Genomic DNA, 19296 nt, shown 5'->3' on the forward strand with positions numbered 1-19296 from the left:
GCCTCAGTCCTGGGGACCAGTACTCAAGCTGTGTTCTTAGTGTTTGGGTGATGAAAGGAATGTTCCGAGTCCTTTCTACAAGGCTGGAGATAGCAGAAATATTACACACCCATCACACTTCAGCTGAAACATCTCACTGCACAATCCAAACCCGTAGCAAATGGCTGTGCATTTTCTCCTACCTGAAACAGAGGAACCCAGGAGATTTTAGCACCTGAAGCAGAACTAGCAATGGGTGGCAGCCATGTCACTCCACTGTAAAGGTTAAGACATGAGAACAGAAACAAAACAATGGAAAATAAGGTGATAACACTTTTTATTGGGCCAACCTAATACATTTTTGACTAGCTTTTGGAAACCAAAGCCCCCTTCCTCAAGTCTCAATAGAGGTGGCTCTTGTCAGATGAGGCTGATTAATTTCTTTGACTGGGTGACCAGAGAATTGGATCAAGGAAGAGCCCCACGTGTGGAGCACTTAGATTTTAGCAAAGCCTTAGACACACTTCCGCATAGATGACTAATAAATAAACTGAGTGCCCTCGGTATGGGCTTTAAAGTGACCGACTGGGTTAGGAACTGGTTGAGCGGACGGCAACAAAGGATAGTGGTAAATAGATAAAGGCATTACTAGTGGTGTGTTGCAGGGATGTGTCCCTGGTCCATTTAACATTTTTGTAGGCAATATTGTGGAATTGCTGTCGGGCAAGATCAGCCTCCCTGTGGATACTAAAATCTGCAACAGGCTAGACAGGTGTGGATAACATGAGGAGGGACCTAGCAAAGCTTGAAGCATGGTCCAGAATTTGGCAGCTAAGATTTAATGCTAAAAACTGCAAGGTCATGCATTTGGGCTGAAAACTCTTGAGGGAATGGTACAGATTATGGGATGAAGTACATCTGTGTATAAAAGAGGAGTAAGACTTGGGGGTGATCGTATGTGATAACACGGCAAACAGGTAGAAAAGGCGATGGCAAAAGCTAGACGGATGAAGGTGAAAGGGGATATACTCAGGAGTAATCTAATGAAATACTTCTTCATAGAAAGGGTGATGATCTCCCAGTAGAGGTGCTAGATGAAGACTGTAGCTGAATTCAAGAAAGTGTGGAATGAGCACAGAGGATCTCTGAGGAAGGGACAGTAGAGATTAGTAGTTGGTGTGGATGGACAGATTGGATAGGTCGTATGGTCTTTATCTGCGTCATTTTCTATGTTTCTATGTACAGAGGATCTCTGAGGGAGAGGAAGGGATTGTAGAGATTAGTAGTTGGGTGGACAAACAGACTGGATAGGTCGTATGGTCTTTATCTGTGCCATTTTCTTTTTTTTAAATTTTATTTATCATTTTACTTAATTACATTCACATTTATCATATAAATGTAAGGAAATACAGAAATTAATATAAAAAGGAAAACATTTTCTCTCAACAATATATATTTACATAATTGTCCACAATTGGAAGATCCAAGATCAGGAAAACAATCTTAAAGAAAATAAGAAAAACTCAAAATGCTTAATCTTACACTTCACATTTTCTGAGTGAGGAAGGTTAATCGGTTATTGCAGCCGGTACAGTGGTAACTGAAGGAAGTTGCTGCAGAGGATTCTTCATCTGTTTCCACAAACTCTTATAATTTCTTAGGTTCAAACAAATAAGTAATAAGGAAATAAAACACTTACAAGGGAATCGTGCTAGGAAGGTCCCACCTAGGGCAATGATTCCTGGCTTAAAAGCCAAGACCTCACACCTCCCAGTCTGCGATTCCCTTGATGTGTCAGGAAATATATGCATCTTTGAACCCAAAAAACTATCAACCATGTATCGGAAATACAATTTCAAAACATTATTCCTATCTAAATCAACGACGAAAGTCACTAATAATAACTCTATCTATAACTTCTGAATTTTCCAAAATGTCAGTTAAACTTACATCTCTTTTCTCTGATAAAGAAGATTTTAAAGGAAATAGAATTTTAGTCACCAAAAGGTGGCTATCAGAAGGTATTAGCAAAGTATCAGAGAAATATTTCTTCAAGAATTCAGTAGCTGATATATAGGATATTATAGGTAAATTTATCATTCTCAAGTTATTTTCCCTTAATTGGTTCTCCAGAAATTCCAGTTTTTACAAGAAAGATAACTATTCTTCATTACCAAATTATCTGATTTTCATAGAGAAGCCATTTCCTTAATCAAGGTCTCTATTTTTATATCTTGGACTTCCACTTTGTTAGATAAGTATTAATATAAATTCTTTAACTCACATAGTGAAAATTTTTAAACATCTGAAGAAGAGAGTTATTCACATTCTGCTGCAGTTCCTATAGTACGTCCATTATGACATTATTGGCTTCACCAAGTCCAATTTCTCCACAGAAACCACTCCAGATATCTTCGGGGGGGAAGAGCTCACTCTCCAATCCCCCAGTTAATTTATTATCCGAGTCGATGCTGCGCCAGGATCTCCTTGGGTCACATGAAAATCCTAACCCACTTCGGGCGTTTCCATTATTGACCTCCATAGCGAAGCATTACTATTTCCGGGTCTTGGAGGGGTTGTGCCAACAGGGGGACTCAAAGTCACTCCCTCCACTGAGATTCGGCAATAAAGCCTTGCTGTTACCCGAAGCAAGAACCGATATCCCCGACGTTATGACCCCGAATCTCTTCAAAATAGACTGAGAAGTGGTGGGAACCCCAGCAGTGTTCGAAGAGGACAGCACCACGGCTTTGCCTTTTCTCTTCCCCATTCTCTAGGGAGCGCGCCCTCTTCTTCAGGCATTCTTGTGTAAAACGGGAACTCAACTAGCGTACGTTCTCCCTCAACGCCATCTTGGATCCTCCAGGTTGGGACACTCTTTGTCTGGTTTCTCCTCAGAGGCTTGTCTGATATGGGTAACCCTACAGCATAGCCCTCTGAGTCATTGAAACACAGAAGCCCCTCCACCACTTACAAGTTGGTGTCCTTTCGGAGGGGATCTGCGCCATTTTCTAAGTTTCTATGTACAGAGGATCTCTGAGGGAGAGGAAGGGATTGTATTTATTTATTGCATTTGTATCCCACATTATCCCACCTCTTTGCAGGCTCAATGTGGCTTACAATACATTATGGATAGTGGAAATGAGAAGAGAATAGACATTTGGTGTTACAGTAGGATTTTGGATTACATGGTAATGGAATACATGATAGTGATATAACAAAAGGCATTCTTGACAATTCTGGATATATGTAGGAGTATCACATGTTTTGATCTTTGTGGTATATCTTGTCAAAGAGATGGGTCTTTAGTAGTTTGCGGAAGTTGGTCAGTTCATAGGTCACTTTTAGGTTGCGTGGCAATGCGTTCCAGAGTTGCGTGCTCATATAGGAAAAGGTTGATGCGTGCATTAATTTATATTTTAAGCCTTTACAGTTGGGGAAATGAAGATTAAGGAATGTGCGAGATGATCTGTTAGAATTCCTGGGTGGTAGGTCTATCAGGTCTGACATGTAGGCTGGGGCCTCACCATTGATGATTTTATGTACTAGGGTACATACTTTGAACGTGATGCGTTCTTTAAGTGGTAACCAGTGTAGCTTCTCTCGTAGGGTTTTTGCACTTTTGTATTTTGATTTTCCAAATATGAGTCTGGCTGCTGTATTCTGGGCTGTTTGGAGTTTTTGAGTATTTGCTCTTTGCAGCTAGCGTAGAGAGAGTTGCAGTAATCTAGATGGCTGAGTACTAATGATTGTACTAGATTGCGGAAAATGGTCCTTGGGAAAAATGGTTTTACTTTTTTTAATTTCCACATTGAGTAGAACATTTTTTTGGTTGTGTTTTTCGCACGATTCTCAAGTGTTAGGTGCTGATCAATGGTGACTCCAAGAATTTTCAGGGTTTCTGAAATTGTAGAGATTAATAGTTGGTGTAGATGGACAGACTAGATAGATCATATGGTCTTTTTGTAATTTTCTCTGTTTCTATGTACAGAGGATCTCTGAGGGAGAGGAAGGGATAGTAGAGATTAAGAACTGGTAAGGATGGACAGACTGGATAGACCGTATGGTCTTTATCTGCTGTCAGTTTCTGTTTCTTTGTTAGATACCCTCATGTTTTCCATTCTAATCCAACGTTTTCGGGAGTCTCCTGGGGCAGGTATGGACAGTAATTATGAGGATGGGGCATTCAGTCTGTTTCACAGAAAAGGGAGGAGGGGATTGGGGTCAGGGTTCGTGCACCTCCATTGACTGAAATCTCGCAGCTTCATTCTCCATTTGCTTATCCCATCCCCTCCCTTCAGCCTCTTCCATTTCCGCACACCACCTGCTGTCCAGGGAACGACTGAGTCTGGCCAGCTCCCTGCTGGGGCGGGAAACAAATACACTTTTCTTATAGAGTTCCCGCTTTCCTGGTCAGAAGGTGTGTGCTGAATATCCCTGCAGAAGTTCCTCTTTCTTTCCTTCACTCTCTCTCTGTCCTGCCTTCCTTATGCTGTGTCTCTTCCTGAAAGTTCTCGTGGATGCCATTTTTAGTTGCAAGGCTATAACCAAACCCTAACACCATTATCATGGTCTGCAACCATGACCATTGTCAGAATCACTTAGGATGCCCCATTGCACTGAGAACAGGAAGTCGATATCACGTTATTGGTCTATACGAGAGCTATGAATGAGTCTCGAGGTGTTCTCTGTGCTTCGCTTCTCTGTATGCCTTGCTTGTCCTGTGCAGGTCCCCGTGGTGAAGTTTGCATGATGCATGGCCCCTGCATGCCCTGGGGGCGGTGATGGAGGTGGTGCATGCAGCTGATTGTAGCATAAGATGCATGTTCTGTGCGCTTGAGGCACGTTTGATGGAAATCGATGCATTTCGTGGCATTGCCTTTCTTGCTTTCGGCCTACAACTCTATGCTCTGCTACCTTGAAATAGGCTTTGTGTTGGGTTCTTCTTTTGGGGGTTTTGGCCTTTTCTTTCCCAAATGAGTCCCTGGAGGAAGAACTCTGGGGAAAATGTAGGTATGATCTAAATGGGCCCTAGTTTAGGCTTGGTTGTTGGAGCACAGCATATGGGGTAATGGGGTGCAAGGGGAACAAGGGCTTCAGGCAGTACACTGCAGGTTGAGACTGTGTATGAGAGACACAGAGACACGCACGTGCGAGATCCTTGAAGATCCAGGAGAAAACAGCCTCTAATCTAAAGGCCTTGAGCGCTGTGTGTGTATGGCTGGCTGGCAGGGGCAGGTCACCTGGAGCTTTGGTTTCTCCTCAGTTCTGCACTATTATCTCCTGGGTCTTTAGCGAGCCCAGGACATTACTGTAATTCAGACACCTCAGAGTTCTCCAGAGGAGACATCATTTGCTGTACAGCTAAATACTGGGAGGGAAGGGTAACCGCTTTCTCATTGCATCTCTGCAGAGGCTCCTGCGCATGGACCTGCCAGTTGCCGATGACAATACAGTTCACTTTAACTCTACACTCATGGCTCTGATAAGGACTGCACTGGACATTAAAATTGCAAAAGGTAAGTGTAAAGAGCCTGGAACTGAATTCTCTGAGAAAGGGGCAAGCAAGGTGAAGGTACTCAAAAGAACTGCTGGGCTCACCTAACACCTGCACGGCCGTAGTGGTGATCTGTGGAACCACTAGTGACTGTCTCACATTTGCTTTGTGGCTTTTTGTATTGTAGGTGGGGCTGACAAGCAGCAGATGGATACAGAGCTGCGGAAAGAAATGATGGCCATTTGGCCTCACCTGTCCCAGAAGACGCTGGATCTCCTGGTCACACCCCATAAATGTAAGAGGTCCCATTGGGTCTGAGCCACAAGTTCTGTGCTTGAAAGTCTTCGAAAGTTGGTGGTGTCCCAGGGGTCCGAGAAGCTTGGGTTGCCTAGCCAAGCATACAGCCTCCAGTTGGATAGCAGATTGCACTTACTATAGCTGGGGCAGGTCTGACTCTCCAGTGCATGTCAGAGACAGGGAAGTGGTAATTTGCAGTCGGCCTCTCTAGAAGAGACTGGCAAAGCTGCAATGTGGGCTTCTGAACCCACCTTCATAGCACATTGCTGTTTGGAAAGAGACTCCATGCATGACAAAAGGTTTGGTCAGTCAGAGTAATCTCTTTCTGGTTTAGAATTAAATTTTAATGCCACTAAGGCCCTTTTTATTCAGGTTGGATTGGAAAAAGAAAAACAGTAGATCATGTTTATCGTTGCCTGTTGGCATTTAGTTTCTCACATTACCCCATTTTTTGGTTAAAGGTAAACTGGAGCTAGGGATTCCCATGCGTCAGTTCTATTTAAGCTGTCTTGTCCACAGAAAGGTTCTCCAGGGCCATCAGATTATATAGCCCTTACAAAAGCTGCCCATCTCTCCTAGAAATTAGTTTCTGCACATCTTAAGCTTTATTATGAACTGAGGTGGCTCTATGTGATGACGCAGACATGGGAAACACCTCACACATGCAGTCTGCCACTAGAAACCTCTAAGCGTGACTGTTACCTCAAGGTTTCGGGCTCTGTGGGTGACGTTACTCATACACCATCCTTCGGAGAACCCCTGTTAGAGGTAAGGTAAAATTATGTATCATACCTGATAATTTTCTTTCCATTAATCATAGCTGATCAATCCATAGACTGGTGGGTTGTGTCCATCTACCAGCAGGTGGAGATAGAGAGCAATCCTTTTGCCTCCCTATATGTGGTCATGTGCTGCCGGAAACTCCTCAGTATGTCGATATCAAAGCTCCATCCGCAGGACTCAGCACTTAGAGAATTACACCCACAAAGGGACACTCTGCCCAGCTCACCACCGCCGAAACGGGGGAGGGGAAATAACCCAGCTCATCCCCACACAAGTAGGGGAGGGGAATCCGTCCAGCTCATCCCCACGGAGCGGGGGAGGGACACCACACCCGCCGATGCGGGGGGATCTGGCTTATCCTGCAACCGCAACCGCGGGAGGAGCTGACTGACCCTAACACCGCCGAAGCGGGAGGGGTACAAAGCTGCCCTACAGCCGCACGAAGCGGGAGGGAGTGCCGGCAGAATTTAAATCTCAATCCAGCCCCGTAAAACGGAGGGGAGAGGAATGCAGCAGCTCACTGTAACACAAACTCGTCTCAACTCTTGAAGAATCCAAGTGAAAAAATAACTTGAACACGAAGTCTTCCTGAACAGGAACTGAAGACTAAACTTGAATCTGAAATGCAACCAGAATATAAACAGTACAGATATCTGGGAGGGACTATGGATTGATCAGCTATGATTAATGGAAAGAAAATTATCAGGTATGATACATAATTTTACCTTCCATATCATCAAGCTGATCAATCCATAGACTGGTGGGATGTACCGAAGCAGTACTCACCCAGGGCGGGACATAGAAATCCCTGACCGCAACACTGAAGCTCCAAACCGGGCCTCCGCCCGAGCAGCCACAGTCAAGCGGTAATGCTTGGAGAATGTATGGGCCGAAGCCCAAGTTGCCGCCTTGCATATCTCTTCCAAGGAGACGGAACCGGCCTCTGCCATCGAGGCCGCCTGAGCTCTTGTGGAGTGAGCCTTCAGCTGGATAGGCGGCACCTTCCCTGCGGCCACATAAGCCGCTGCAATGGCTTCCTTGACCCATCTTGCCACTGTAGGCTTAGCAGCCTGCAGACCCCTACGAGGACCTGCAAACAGGACAAACAGATGATCCGATTTCCGGAAATCATTGGTCACTTCCAAGTATCTGATGATGACTCGTCTCACATCCAGACATTTGAGAGCAGAGTATTCCTCTGGGTAGTCCTCCCTACGAAAGGAAGGGAGACAGAGCTGCTGATTCACATGGAAGCGAGAAACAATCTTGGGCAGGAAGGAAGGCACTGTGCGAATAGTCACTCCTGCCTCAGTGAACTGCAGAAAAGGCTCTCGACATGAGAGCGCCTGGAGCTCGGAAACTCTTCTGGCTGAAGTGATAGCCACCAAAAAGACTGCTTTCAACGTCAGGTCTTTCAGAGATGCCCTCGACAAGGGTTCAAAAGGCGGCTTCTGCAATGCTCTTAGCACCAGATTGAGATTCCATGCAGGCACCACAGAGTGCAGAGGAGGGCGCAGGTGATTAACTCCCTTGAGAAATCGCACCACATCTGGCTGTGAAGCCAGGGAAACACCCTTCAGGCGGCCCCGGAAGCAAGTCAGAGCCGCTACCTGGACTTTAAGGGAACTGAGCGACAGGCCTTTCTCCAGACCTTCTTGCAGGAACGCCAACACTGAAGAAATTGGAGCAGTGAAGGGAGAAAGTGAGCCTGCTTCACACCACGCTGCAAAGGTACGCCAAACCCTGGCGTAAGCAGTAGAAGTAGAGCGCTTCCTCGCTCTCAGCATAGTGGCGATGACCTTGTCTGAGAAGCCCTTCTTTCTCAGACGCTGCCGCTCAATAGCCAGGCCGTAAGACCAAAGGGGGAGGGATCCTCCATCACCACGGGACCCTGATGTAACAGGCCCTGCTCCACAGGCAGTCGCAGAGGATCGTCGACTGAGAGCCTGATCAAGTCCGCATACCAGGGACGTCTGGGCCAATCCGGACCCACCAGGATTATCCGGCCCGGATGCTTTGCCACCCGGTCTAGCACCCTGCCCAACATGGGCCAGGGCGGGAACACATAGAGAAGCTCTTGTGTCGGCCACAGGGATCGAGGGTCCCGTCCTCTGCTGAAAAAGCGCGGCACTTGGCAATTGGCCGATGACGCCATCAGATCTAGGCTCGGCTGGCCCCAGCGCTTCGTGATGTCCAAGAACGCCTGAGCAGATAGCTGCCACTCTCCGGGCTCCAAGGTATGGCGACTGAGAAAGTCCGCCTTGACATTCATGACTCCGGCAATGTGGGCCGCTGACAGCTGTTCCAGGTTCGCTTCCGCCCACTGGCATAGATTCATGGCCTCCTTGGCTAGAGGGGTGCTCTTGGTACCTCCCTGGCGGTTGACATAGGCCACAGCAGTGGCATTGTCCGACAGGACCCGTACTGGCTTCAACGCCAGTACCGGGATGAACTCCAAAAGCGCCAACCGAATGGCTCTGAGTTCCAGGAGGTTGATAGACCACTTTGCCTCTGCAGGAGACCAGAGCCCCTGCGCTGTCCTTCCCAAGCAGTGGGCTCCCCAGCCCGACAATGAGGCGTCCGTCGTGACGACAATCCACTCTGGGGTCACCAGAGGCATTCCTGCAGACAACTTGTCTGTCTGCAGCCACTAGCTCAGCGCCTTGCGCACTGCTGGGTCCAAGGGAAGGCGCACAGCATAATCCTCCGACATCGGAGTCCAGCGCTGCAACAGAGAGTGTTGAAGTGGTCTCATATGAGCCCTGGCCCAGGGCACTACTTCCATCGTGGCCGTCATAGAGCCCAACAGCTGCACATAGTCCCAAGCCCGAAGAGGAGAGGCTACTCGGAACTGGTCCACCTGAGCCTGAAGTTTGACAATCCGATTGTCTGGCAGGAACACTCTGCCCACTTGGGTGTCGAATCGAACTCCCAGATACTCCAGGGACTGAGTCGGGCGCAGCTGGCTCTTCTCCCAGTTGATGATCCACCCCCGGGAGCTCAAAAGAGCAACCACCCGGTTCACAGCTTTGCCGCACTCTGCATAAGAGGGGGCTCGGATCAACCAGTCGTCCAGATAAGGATGGACTTGTACTCCTTCCTTTCGCAGGAAGGCCGCGATGACCACCATTACTTTGGAAAAGGTCCGCGGAGCAGTAGCCAACCCGAAAGGGAGGGCTCTGAACTGGAAGTGTCGTCCCAGGACTGCAAAACGCAGGAAGCGTTGATGAGGAGGCCAGATGGGAATATGCAGGTACGCTTCCTTGATGTCCAAGGAAGCCAAGAACTCTCCTGCCTTCACTGCCGCTATAACAGAGCGGAGAGTCTCCATGCGAAAGTGCCGCACTTTCAAGGCCCGATTGACCCCTTTGAGGTCGAGGATAGGCCGGACAGAACCTCCTTTCTTTGGTACCACAAAGTAAATGGAGTAACGTCCCTTGCCAATCTGATTTTCTGGCACCGGAACGACCGCACCCAGGCGGATCAGGTTGTCCAAGGTCTGCTGCACTGCCACAGCTTTGACCGGAGACTTGCAGGGAGAGAGTACAAACCCGTCTCTTAAGGGTCGGCAGAACTCTAGCTTGTAGCCGTCTCTGATGACTTCCAGCACCCAAGCGTCTGAAGTTATTGTGGTCCACTCGCCCAGAAACGAGGACAGCCGTCCTCCAATCTGCACTGGGGCGTGGACCAAGGCCCCGTCATTGGGTACGAGACCCTGGGGGAGGACCGGAGGGAGCACCTCCTGGACGGCGGTCTCTGCGAAAGGAATGCTGCTTGGGGGAGAAAGTCCTCTTGAAGGAAGAGGGGGCAGAGGAGCCCGACCTGCCCGGGCGGTATCGACGGGCTTCCTGAAACCGTCCTCTGGAGGTACCGGAACGAGTACTAGCCCGAGCCCTGACCTCTGGTAACTTCTTGCCCTTAGACGTGCCGAGATCGGTCACGATTTTGTCCAGCTCGACCCCAAAGAGCAGCTTGCCTTTAAAAGGCAATCTAGCCAGGCGGGATTTAGAGGCGTGGTCAGCAGACCAATGTTTCAGCCAAAGCCACCGCCGCGCAGAGACTGTCTGAGCCATGCCTTTAGCTGAGGCTCTCAAGACATCATACAGCAAGTCTGCCAAATAGGCTAAGCCCGATTCCAGGGCCGGCCAATCAGCCCTCAAGGAATGATCCGAGGGGGAAGCCCGCTGCACCATAGTCAGGCTCGCCCTGGCCACATAGGAACCGCAAACCGAGGCCTGCAAACTTAAAGCAGTCGCCTCAAAGGACGACCTTAAGGCCGCCTCCAATCTTCTGTCTTGGGCGTCCTTTAGGGCCGTGCCACCTTCCACCGGCAAAGCCGTTTTCTTAATCACCGCAGTGATTAAAGAATCCACGGTAGGCCACAGATAGGCCTCACGTTCACTTTCAGGCAAAGGATAGAGGCGGGACATAGCCCTAGCCACTTTGAGGCTCGCTTCCGGGACATCCCATTGAGCCGAAATTAGGGTGTGCATGGCATCATGCACGTGGAAGGTTCTAGGCGGGCGTTTCGTCCCCAGCATAATGGCAGAGCCAACAGGGGCTGAGGGAGAGACGTCCTCCGGAGAGGAAATCTTCAAAATGCCCATGGCCTGCACTAACAGGTTGGGCAAATCCTCTGAGCTAAAAAGCCGCGCTGCAGAGGGGTCATCCGCTCCAACCGAGCGGGGATCCGTCTCCTCCAAGGATTCCGCAAAGGACCGTTGGGAGAACTCAGATACGCTGCCCTCATCTACATCGGAGGAGACAAGGTCCTCCAAGGCCTGGGAATCAACCCGAGGGCGTTTACCTCCGGGGACCTCAACCTCTTTACCAAACGAGGGAGCAGGGGCAGCGTTTTGCATAAGGAAGGCCTGATGCAGCAGCAAAACAAACTCGGGGGAGAAACCCCCCAGACTGTGCACTTCCGCAGCCTGGGCTACAGCCCTAGACGCACCCTCAACCGGCGCTCGCAAGAGCGGGGGAGAGATATGCTGCGCATCTAAAATGGCGTCCGGCGCGACACTCCGCGAAGGAGCCGCGCGGGAAAAACGGCGCTTTAGCCGCTTTGGTGCCGTCGCCCAAATTAAGGGCGTCCATGGCATTAATGTCTCCCTCAAGGGCGGCCCACGAAGAAGCCGTCCGAGCCGCGTGGCCAGCCAAGATGGCGGAGGCGAGCAGCGGGGGATGGGTGTTTATGGCGGGAAAAACCGCCACACCGGAGGAAGGACCGGGACACTCATCGGTCACGAAACTGTCACCCAACAAGGGCGAATCAGACTTTAAGACCCCCGCATCCCCTCTAGAAGCGCCTAAGCGATCCGGGGAGCAACTCTTTGCGCCCTCGCCCTCCGACGCCATATGCCACGTGGAGATCAATCAGGGAACCCCCTGCCCGCTATAAAAAGGTAAAAATTACCTGCTTTCCGCTCCGAGCTGTAACGACCTGGTGTCCCAGTGAGTAGCTGCAATACACGTTTAAATAAACGTCGAAATAAACGCCTTTAAGAACGTTCAAAATTTTTTTTTTTTTTTTTTTAAACGGAGCCAGCGGGAGGGGGGAGAAAAGGAGGGACCTGGCGCCACCAGGTTTGCACTTGCTCAAGAAGAGCCCTCAACCCCAGGCACTCAACAAAACCTAAAAATTAGGCTTGGAGGCCTAGCCAGAGCTGCTGCTGTGTGTGACCACCACCTGCTGAGATAGAGAACATACTGGGGAGTTTCCAGCAGCACATGACCACATATAGGGAGGCAAAAGGATTGCTCTCTATCTCACCTGCTGGTAGATGGACACAACCCACCAGTCTATGGATTGATCAGCTTGATGATATGGAAGCAACTTTTCTGTCACATGAGAACAGATCTTTGAGCAAATTGGCTGAGTGCTTATATTCAGAACTCATAAAAAGATTGGAATACTCCACTCAAATAAGAGGAATCCTGACACCAATCCCTATCTGTAAATAAGCCGTGCCAGTTTACACATCTCCTCTCCAGACACCAGAGCTGCTGTCCAAAGTGATTAAGAAGAGACAAGTCACCCTGTGGGCATCACCTTGTGCACAGGATGACATAGTAGATAGCCTAAAAGGTTATGTGGCGGTGGGGGGGGGGGGGGGGGGGGAAGAAGAAGGGGGGTTGACATCAAGCAATGGGACAGCCCAGTGGCGTAGCCACAGGTGGGCCTGGGTGGGCCAGGGCCCACCCACTTAGGGCTCAGGCCTACCCAACAGTAGCACACATTTATTGGTAGCTGGTGGGGATGCCAAGCTCTGCCAGCTGAAGGCTTCTCTCTGATGGTAACAAAAACGCTACTCTCCACGCTACCAGCACCTGCACATGCTCAGTTTTCAGTGCTTGCCTGCTGCAGACTGCCAAGGTGGAAAGAAGCGTTTTCTCACCAGCTGAAATATTTTTTTTTTTGGGGGGGGGGGGGGGGGGGGGAGAATACTTGGTGCCCACCCAGTTCTTGCCTAGGCCCACCCAAAATCTGTTTTCTGGCTACGCCCCTGGGACAGCCTATCTACTGAGTGGTACCCTGCAGAAGCTAATCAACCAGGGAAAAGGGTTCTGTGAAAACTGCCCACCTTGTATTCTTCGGGGGGGGGGGGGGGGGTAACAAAGTGGGAAAAGTAGGTGGGAGCAAATGCAGGGTTAGGCTGTGGAGTAAACACCACCCAAAGCACTGCATTTCCAAACCTACCCATGTCGGTTTCAGGGGAAAAGCAGAACCCATCTCTGTGGCTGTGTTTACCTTGGGCAGAGTTCATGGCTGGAAAGCACCCACAGATGCTGTGGGGAAATGTTCTAATAAAGTATCTTTTCAATCATCAATAATGCTGGAGCAGTGCCGAGATGTCCTGCAAATGTCCATCTCTCTTTGTCTCCTGTAGCCACAGACCTGACAGTGGGAAAGATCTATGCTGCCATGATGATTATGGAGTATTACCGGCAAAGCAAAGCCAAGCGGCTTCAAGCCCTTCGGGAGGAGCAGGTAACTGCACGAGTCAAGGAGGTGTCTGACCTGCAGGGTTATCTGGGTGGGACCTGGGTGAGATGAATTACACTGGTTTTGCATAGATGCTGGACTTGAGATAGTCAGAGTCTGTTCTCGCCTCCCCAGAAAAAGCTCCTGCCTTTAGTGTACCAGGTCCAGTTCCTGGGCACAAGTGGGCACCCTCCTTTTACTGCAATCTGCCAGAGATTGTGGGAAAAGACGGTTGCCAGAGGCAAGGCTGTTAGTGGCTTTCTGTGCTACCTCCCACAGCTTGTGACTGTGATTCTACATGGAGTCCTAAGGCTGCCTGCCACTATGATACCCTGCTAGAATAACACTGAGCTGTGACGTGGATAGATCCTTGTCACCTAATTCTGTTCTAATAAGAACAGATTCAAAGCGGATCACAGAAAAGCATTAACAAACTTAATTCAGATTCAATTCACTAGTATATGGCAATACAATCAGATATTCAAATATTTATCAAACAAATGGGCTGAGATTTAATCTGAGTGGGGACACTGTTCCAAATGTAACTGATTTCAAAATAAACAACCCTTAAAATGGGTATTTATTATTAGGAAAATCTGGAATCAAAAAGGATTGAAAGGTGAGGAATGCTTTGCCACAGGAAATGTTCAAAATTGCGTAAGAAGAGAAGAATTTAAACAATTCTGAATGTTAAACACTAAACACTTTTGAATTGAACCCCAGCTTAAACGAGTAACCAATGTAACTTCTGTAATCCATAAATCAATTTAGCTGTCGTGTTTTGTAACATTTATAGTTTAGAACAGAGCTGAGAAGAAATCCCAGTGTAGCAGCACCCAGTAATTGTATGAGAAACGTAAAATAATTGCGCAGGCATTTTTGCTTGGTTTTACAAAAAAAAGACACAAACAGATTACCTCTCTTAATAGTCTCCTTGTCCCAGGGGGACGGCTTGCGACCTCCAAGATAGCTGTGACATAAAGGGTAATTCTGTAACCAGTAGCTTCAGTTACACGCCATCTACTCACGTAAATGCAAGGGGTGTTCTCATGGGCAGGGCACGGGAGGGGCTGCCACTTATGCATGCACCTCTTCCCGCTTCGGTGCCGGGGTTACAGGGTGGCAAGCAGAGCAATTGCCCTGGACCCCCATACAACAGGGGGTCCGGCAGTCTGAAGGAGAAATACCTGAAGGTGGGCTTTCGGTCCCATCCTTGGTGTCTTCCCTGGGGCCCCGCCTGACACTAGCTCTATGGTGTAAATGTGAGATGCACCGATACCAGGTTCTGCTAGTATTATCTAAGGGAACCTGGGCTCTAACCGCACTCCATCGGGGTGCCTAAAAAGGGGTGGGGGGTCCATGTATAGATCTGATCCCTTAATGCAAGAAGGGCATAGGTCTGGCACTGCATTTGTTCTCTCAGTGTCTCCAAGAGGCATCAAGTGTTGCAGGTCTGTCTGATACCAGCTCCAGTTCATGTCGTGTCTCATGCAGAATCGAACGCCGCTAATGTTTCAACGCATGGAACCGCCATCACCAACGCAGGAGGGAGGCCTAGGGCAACCACCTCTTCCCTCATCTCAGCTGGATTCAGGAGGTGGACTGTAAGTGTTCCTCGTTTTCTCCTCTACCTTTTCTACTGCAGATATGAGCCAGTGCATAGGGTGAAAGATGCCCAGGAGATCTTTGCTGTCTATTGTGCCATTGGAAGCTAATTTTTCCAGGGAAATAGATCAGTATTCAAAGACTTAATCAGTTATAAAATGGATGTTTCAGTGATGCCATGTGAAGGGACAGATTATCCACTGAATATTATATATGGATTTTCAGTAGCACTACATGGATAGATAGGTTATTGGTTGTCTAGTCTAAGTGGATTTTTAGTAGGACTACATGCACAGATAGCTTATCTGTTGAATATTCTGCGTGGATTTTCAGTACCACTACATAGTAGTAACATAGTAGATGATGGCAGATAAAGACCTGTACGGTCCATCCAGTCTGCCCAACAAGATAAACTCTTATGTGCTACTTTATATGTATACCTGACCTTGATTTGTCCTTGCCATTTTCAGGGCACAGACCGTACAAGTCTGCCCAGCACTGGCTTTGCTTCCTAATTACCGGTATTGCCACCCAATCTCCGCTACGTTTCTGTGGATTCATTCCTTCTGAACAGGATTCCTTTGTGTTTATCCCACGCATGCATAGATAGGTTAACCGTTGACTATTCTGAGTGGATTTTCAGCATCACTACATGCATAAATAGGTTACTTACTGAAAGTTATACATAGATTTTCAGTGATACCATTTGGCGCCAGTGCAGGTTTTGCAAAATTCAATTCATGTGGTTTGAGAATTTGTCCCTTGCCAGTAGTCTTTCTGCCATGTTGTATAGAAACTGGAGGCATTCCAAATTGTTCTAAATTAGGTACGCTACTGAAACTTTATGCTAGTATGGGTCCTTCCCGCTTACTTTAATAGTGTGTTTCAATTGGATAGAAATAGACTATTGGCTTCTTTCACAATGGGCTGACTTTTAAAACCAGGTGCCTGAATTATCCCTTCTGAAAACTGAGCCAGAGGATCTATATTTATTTAGATTTTGTTCACACCTTTTTCAGTAGTAGCTCAAGGTGAGTTACATGCAGGTACACTGGATATTTCTGTGTCCCAGGAGAGCTCATAATCTAAGTTTGTGCCTGAGGAAATGGAGAGTTAAGTGATTTGCCCAAGATCACAAGGAGCAGCAGTGGGATTTGAACCAGCCACCTCTGGATTGCAAGACCAGTGCTCTAACCACTAGGCCACTCCTCCACTCCAGCTGAGTGTGGGAGCTGAGAGGGTTCATATTCAGTGCTGGACTGGCCAAAGCCAGGTGCTAGAATAGTAAGCCTAAATCTGGCTGGCCAGCATTAAGCAGCTTACCCCAGTTCCTGATGTCCACTTCCTCCTGGCACCCCTGCGAGCCCCCAACCATCACCTTTTAATCATGAGCTGTAACTCTCAGCACTTTGTCGCCTCGTCTACATAACACAATCCGTCAGTCTGTCTTGACGCTTCATAATGTACTGGTAAGCCGAATGCTGATTGCGCTCTCACTCTCTCTACATATATTTTCAACAGAGGTACACTGGAAGGTGGAATGAAGGAGAGTCAGTCCTGGGTGACCCAGCGGGCACAGGAGATGTTTCAGAAAACAGGGCCATGGAGTCCTGAACGAGGTCGTCCGCAGGACATTCACAGCAGGCGGCCAAATTCCCAGGTGCTTCTCTTCTTTCTGGCCAATATTCAAAGACACTGATGATGTTCTCAGTTGCCGAATATTCCCTAGGTTTGCAAGGGGTTTGAATGAATTCCCAGGACAAAAGTCCATAAACAATTATTAGCCAGGTAGACCTTTGACATAAGGCCTACCAAGTCCAAATTATTCACACATCATCTGGAAAATATTAAGAACTGGCCCACTGTCCTCCCATCACGATGCAGTGATTGACTTGCGTCAAGAGCTGTGATCTGCCCACTGAACACCCATGACAGGTGCCACCCATCCTTACTGTGACTCTCCCATGGAGAGGGAGGGTGGGGGACGTGTCAACTCTCTCATACACTCACTTCTCACTTCTGATTTGCAGTCCGTGGAGATGAGAGAGATGGGAAAAGGTGGCTACTCGGACAGTGACCACTACCTCCCAATGGAAGGCCACGGCCGGGCGGCATCCATGCCACGGCTCCCCGCTGAGAACCAGGTAAGAGTCTCTTTAATTGTTTCAATGTTGCAGTGGATGAGGGAAGAGTTGAGTCTACAAGTAGCAAACCTTAAAGGTGAACTTTGCCGCTCTCAGCAGTGTCGATGCTTAGGATCAGATTCTGTCTGACAGGGGTTACCATTGGGACCACACTGGCAGAACGGATTGTCATCATCTTTTAGCAGGACTTGTAAAGCAGAAGAAAGGCTGTCAAGTTGTAAAAGATATTTTTGCTTGCATTTCGATTACTGATCTGTCTATACATGCCACAGAGAAAGTGGGAGTCTCCCAAAAGTGGCAAGTAAAATTCTCATTTTCACGAGATTGTGGATCTGAACTGACATATCTCACAGCACCATTTAAGAGAAAAACCCTGAAAGGGGTTTCCATATGCCACATGGGCAAAGCAAAACAAAAAACTATTGTACACGGAAACCTGAGAGTCCAAAGTTCATCTTTAAGAAATAATCTACCCACAACACACTTTGTGATGGCCGTGCCCCGGATGAAGGAAAGATTTAGGTGTGTCCCTGTGAATCCTCCAAGCGCCTGGGAGCAGCAGTGTCACAGATACCCTGTCTGATGTCATAGCCTCAATGGACCAATCAGGTATTGTATGTGTGAGGTAATCTGTGACATCGTTCGGGGATTCAAGGGAAATGTAGGGGAGTGGCCCCCAGAAGTGGCAGTGGAGGTGCCACGTAGCACGTGGATTTTGGAACCACAGTGCTGCCAATGTTCTTTCTCATTTTCAAGTCCAATTTTCTTTTACTGTTGCTCACAAATGTGTGCTAAAAAATGGCTGTAACATGGGTTTCCAAATTTCAAACTCTGAAGAGCACATAAGCACCAGGAAAAGGGTATTCTTCCCCCCAGCCTGTGCAGAAGGCCGAGGGTGAGGGGGTCCTTTCAGAGGTGTAGACAGAGGTCTGAGTGACTGTTGAAGACCCTCAAAGAGAGAATTATAAAATGTGTTACAATGCAAAATGCCTACATTAAAAAAAGATTCATTTTTCACAGTCACACGAGACAAGGGATGTACTTTCACTGGGATCCCGAAGTGTGTGGTGTGTAGATTTGTTAGGGAAAGACGAAGGTGGAAGTATTCATGTCTATAACTGAATCGACTGTCGTGGTCAGAAAAAGCAAATCACAGCTGTGTGACGTCCAGTGACCATTTGCTGCCCCTTGTTCCATTCAGCTGCTCATAAGCTACCCATACCATGGAGCATGCCCCATGCCCAGTGCTGCAGTGCCCATGTGATGAGCCTACGCCGTCCAACCCATCACTGTAGCATGGCCCACAGACCATTTCATGTGTGCAACCCACATCAGGGGACAGTTACAGCACGCAAGCGGGGTCCGAAATCTGTCCAGCCATTCCGAGTAGTACTGCAGGAGCCCTGGCCATTGAGAAGAACCGCCTCAAATGCTGTGAAATAGATGGAAATAGGTTGTTCGCCTTTCCTTCTCTAGCAGAGATTTAGCATGTTAGTGACGCCATCCTCACGCAGGGGCAGGGGCAGATCTTGCCAGGTGAGATTCATCCTCAGGGCTGTTGTGATGGAGCTGTGTAGGATTCAGAACCCCCAGGCAGTTCTCCCATAGACACTGATCGCTGTTGACTCCCCTCAGCCAGGTTTTCTGTGTTTCGGCAGACAGGTAAATGCACCAGGGCTGCAGCCAGGGGGAGCTAGACACAGGTGGAGCTAAATTCAAGAGTGGGTCACATTTAGCAGTCTCCACAAAGACCGCAAAGCTAATTACATGCAAAGAAATGGTGCTTCTCAGCTTCATTCCTGACCTTCCCCTCTCTTCATATTGTTGCACTCCTTCTCCCTCTTTCACACTCTCCTCCCTGCTCCTCACGCTCTGTCACACCCTCCTTACATTCTTTCACGCTCTCCCCTCTTCTCACATTCTATCACACTCTCCTCCCACTGTCACAATCTCTCCTATCTTTCCCCCTTTTCCTTTACACTCTTCTTTTCATGCTCTGTCACACT

At 48.3% G+C, this 19296-nt stretch overlaps 1 protein-coding gene across 3 annotated transcripts in view; it reads left to right on the forward strand.

Annotated features, from left to right (window-relative positions):
- CACNA1A (calcium voltage-gated channel subunit alpha1 A) overlaps nucleotides 1–19296 on the forward strand; it is a 191315-nt gene that overhangs the window by 153531 nt on the left and 18488 nt on the right. For all 3 annotated transcript variants that reach the window (XM_030196931.1, XM_030196930.1, XM_030196929.1), the window contains 6 exons: nucleotides 5393–5498; nucleotides 5664–5771; nucleotides 13447–13547; nucleotides 15036–15145; nucleotides 16668–16806; nucleotides 17177–17290. In XM_030196931.1, the coding sequence (XP_030052791.1) occupies nucleotides 5393–5498; nucleotides 5664–5771; nucleotides 13447–13547; nucleotides 15036–15145; nucleotides 16668–16806; nucleotides 17177–17290 (678 nt within the window). The remainder of the gene's footprint in view (nucleotides 1–5392; nucleotides 5499–5663; nucleotides 5772–13446; nucleotides 13548–15035; nucleotides 15146–16667; nucleotides 16807–17176; nucleotides 17291–19296) is intronic.

Source organism: Microcaecilia unicolor, chromosome 3 (assembly GCF_901765095.1).
Source record: "Microcaecilia unicolor chromosome 3, aMicUni1.1, whole genome shotgun sequence".
Classification (NCBI taxonomy): domain Eukaryota; kingdom Metazoa; phylum Chordata; class Amphibia; order Gymnophiona; family Siphonopidae; genus Microcaecilia; species Microcaecilia unicolor.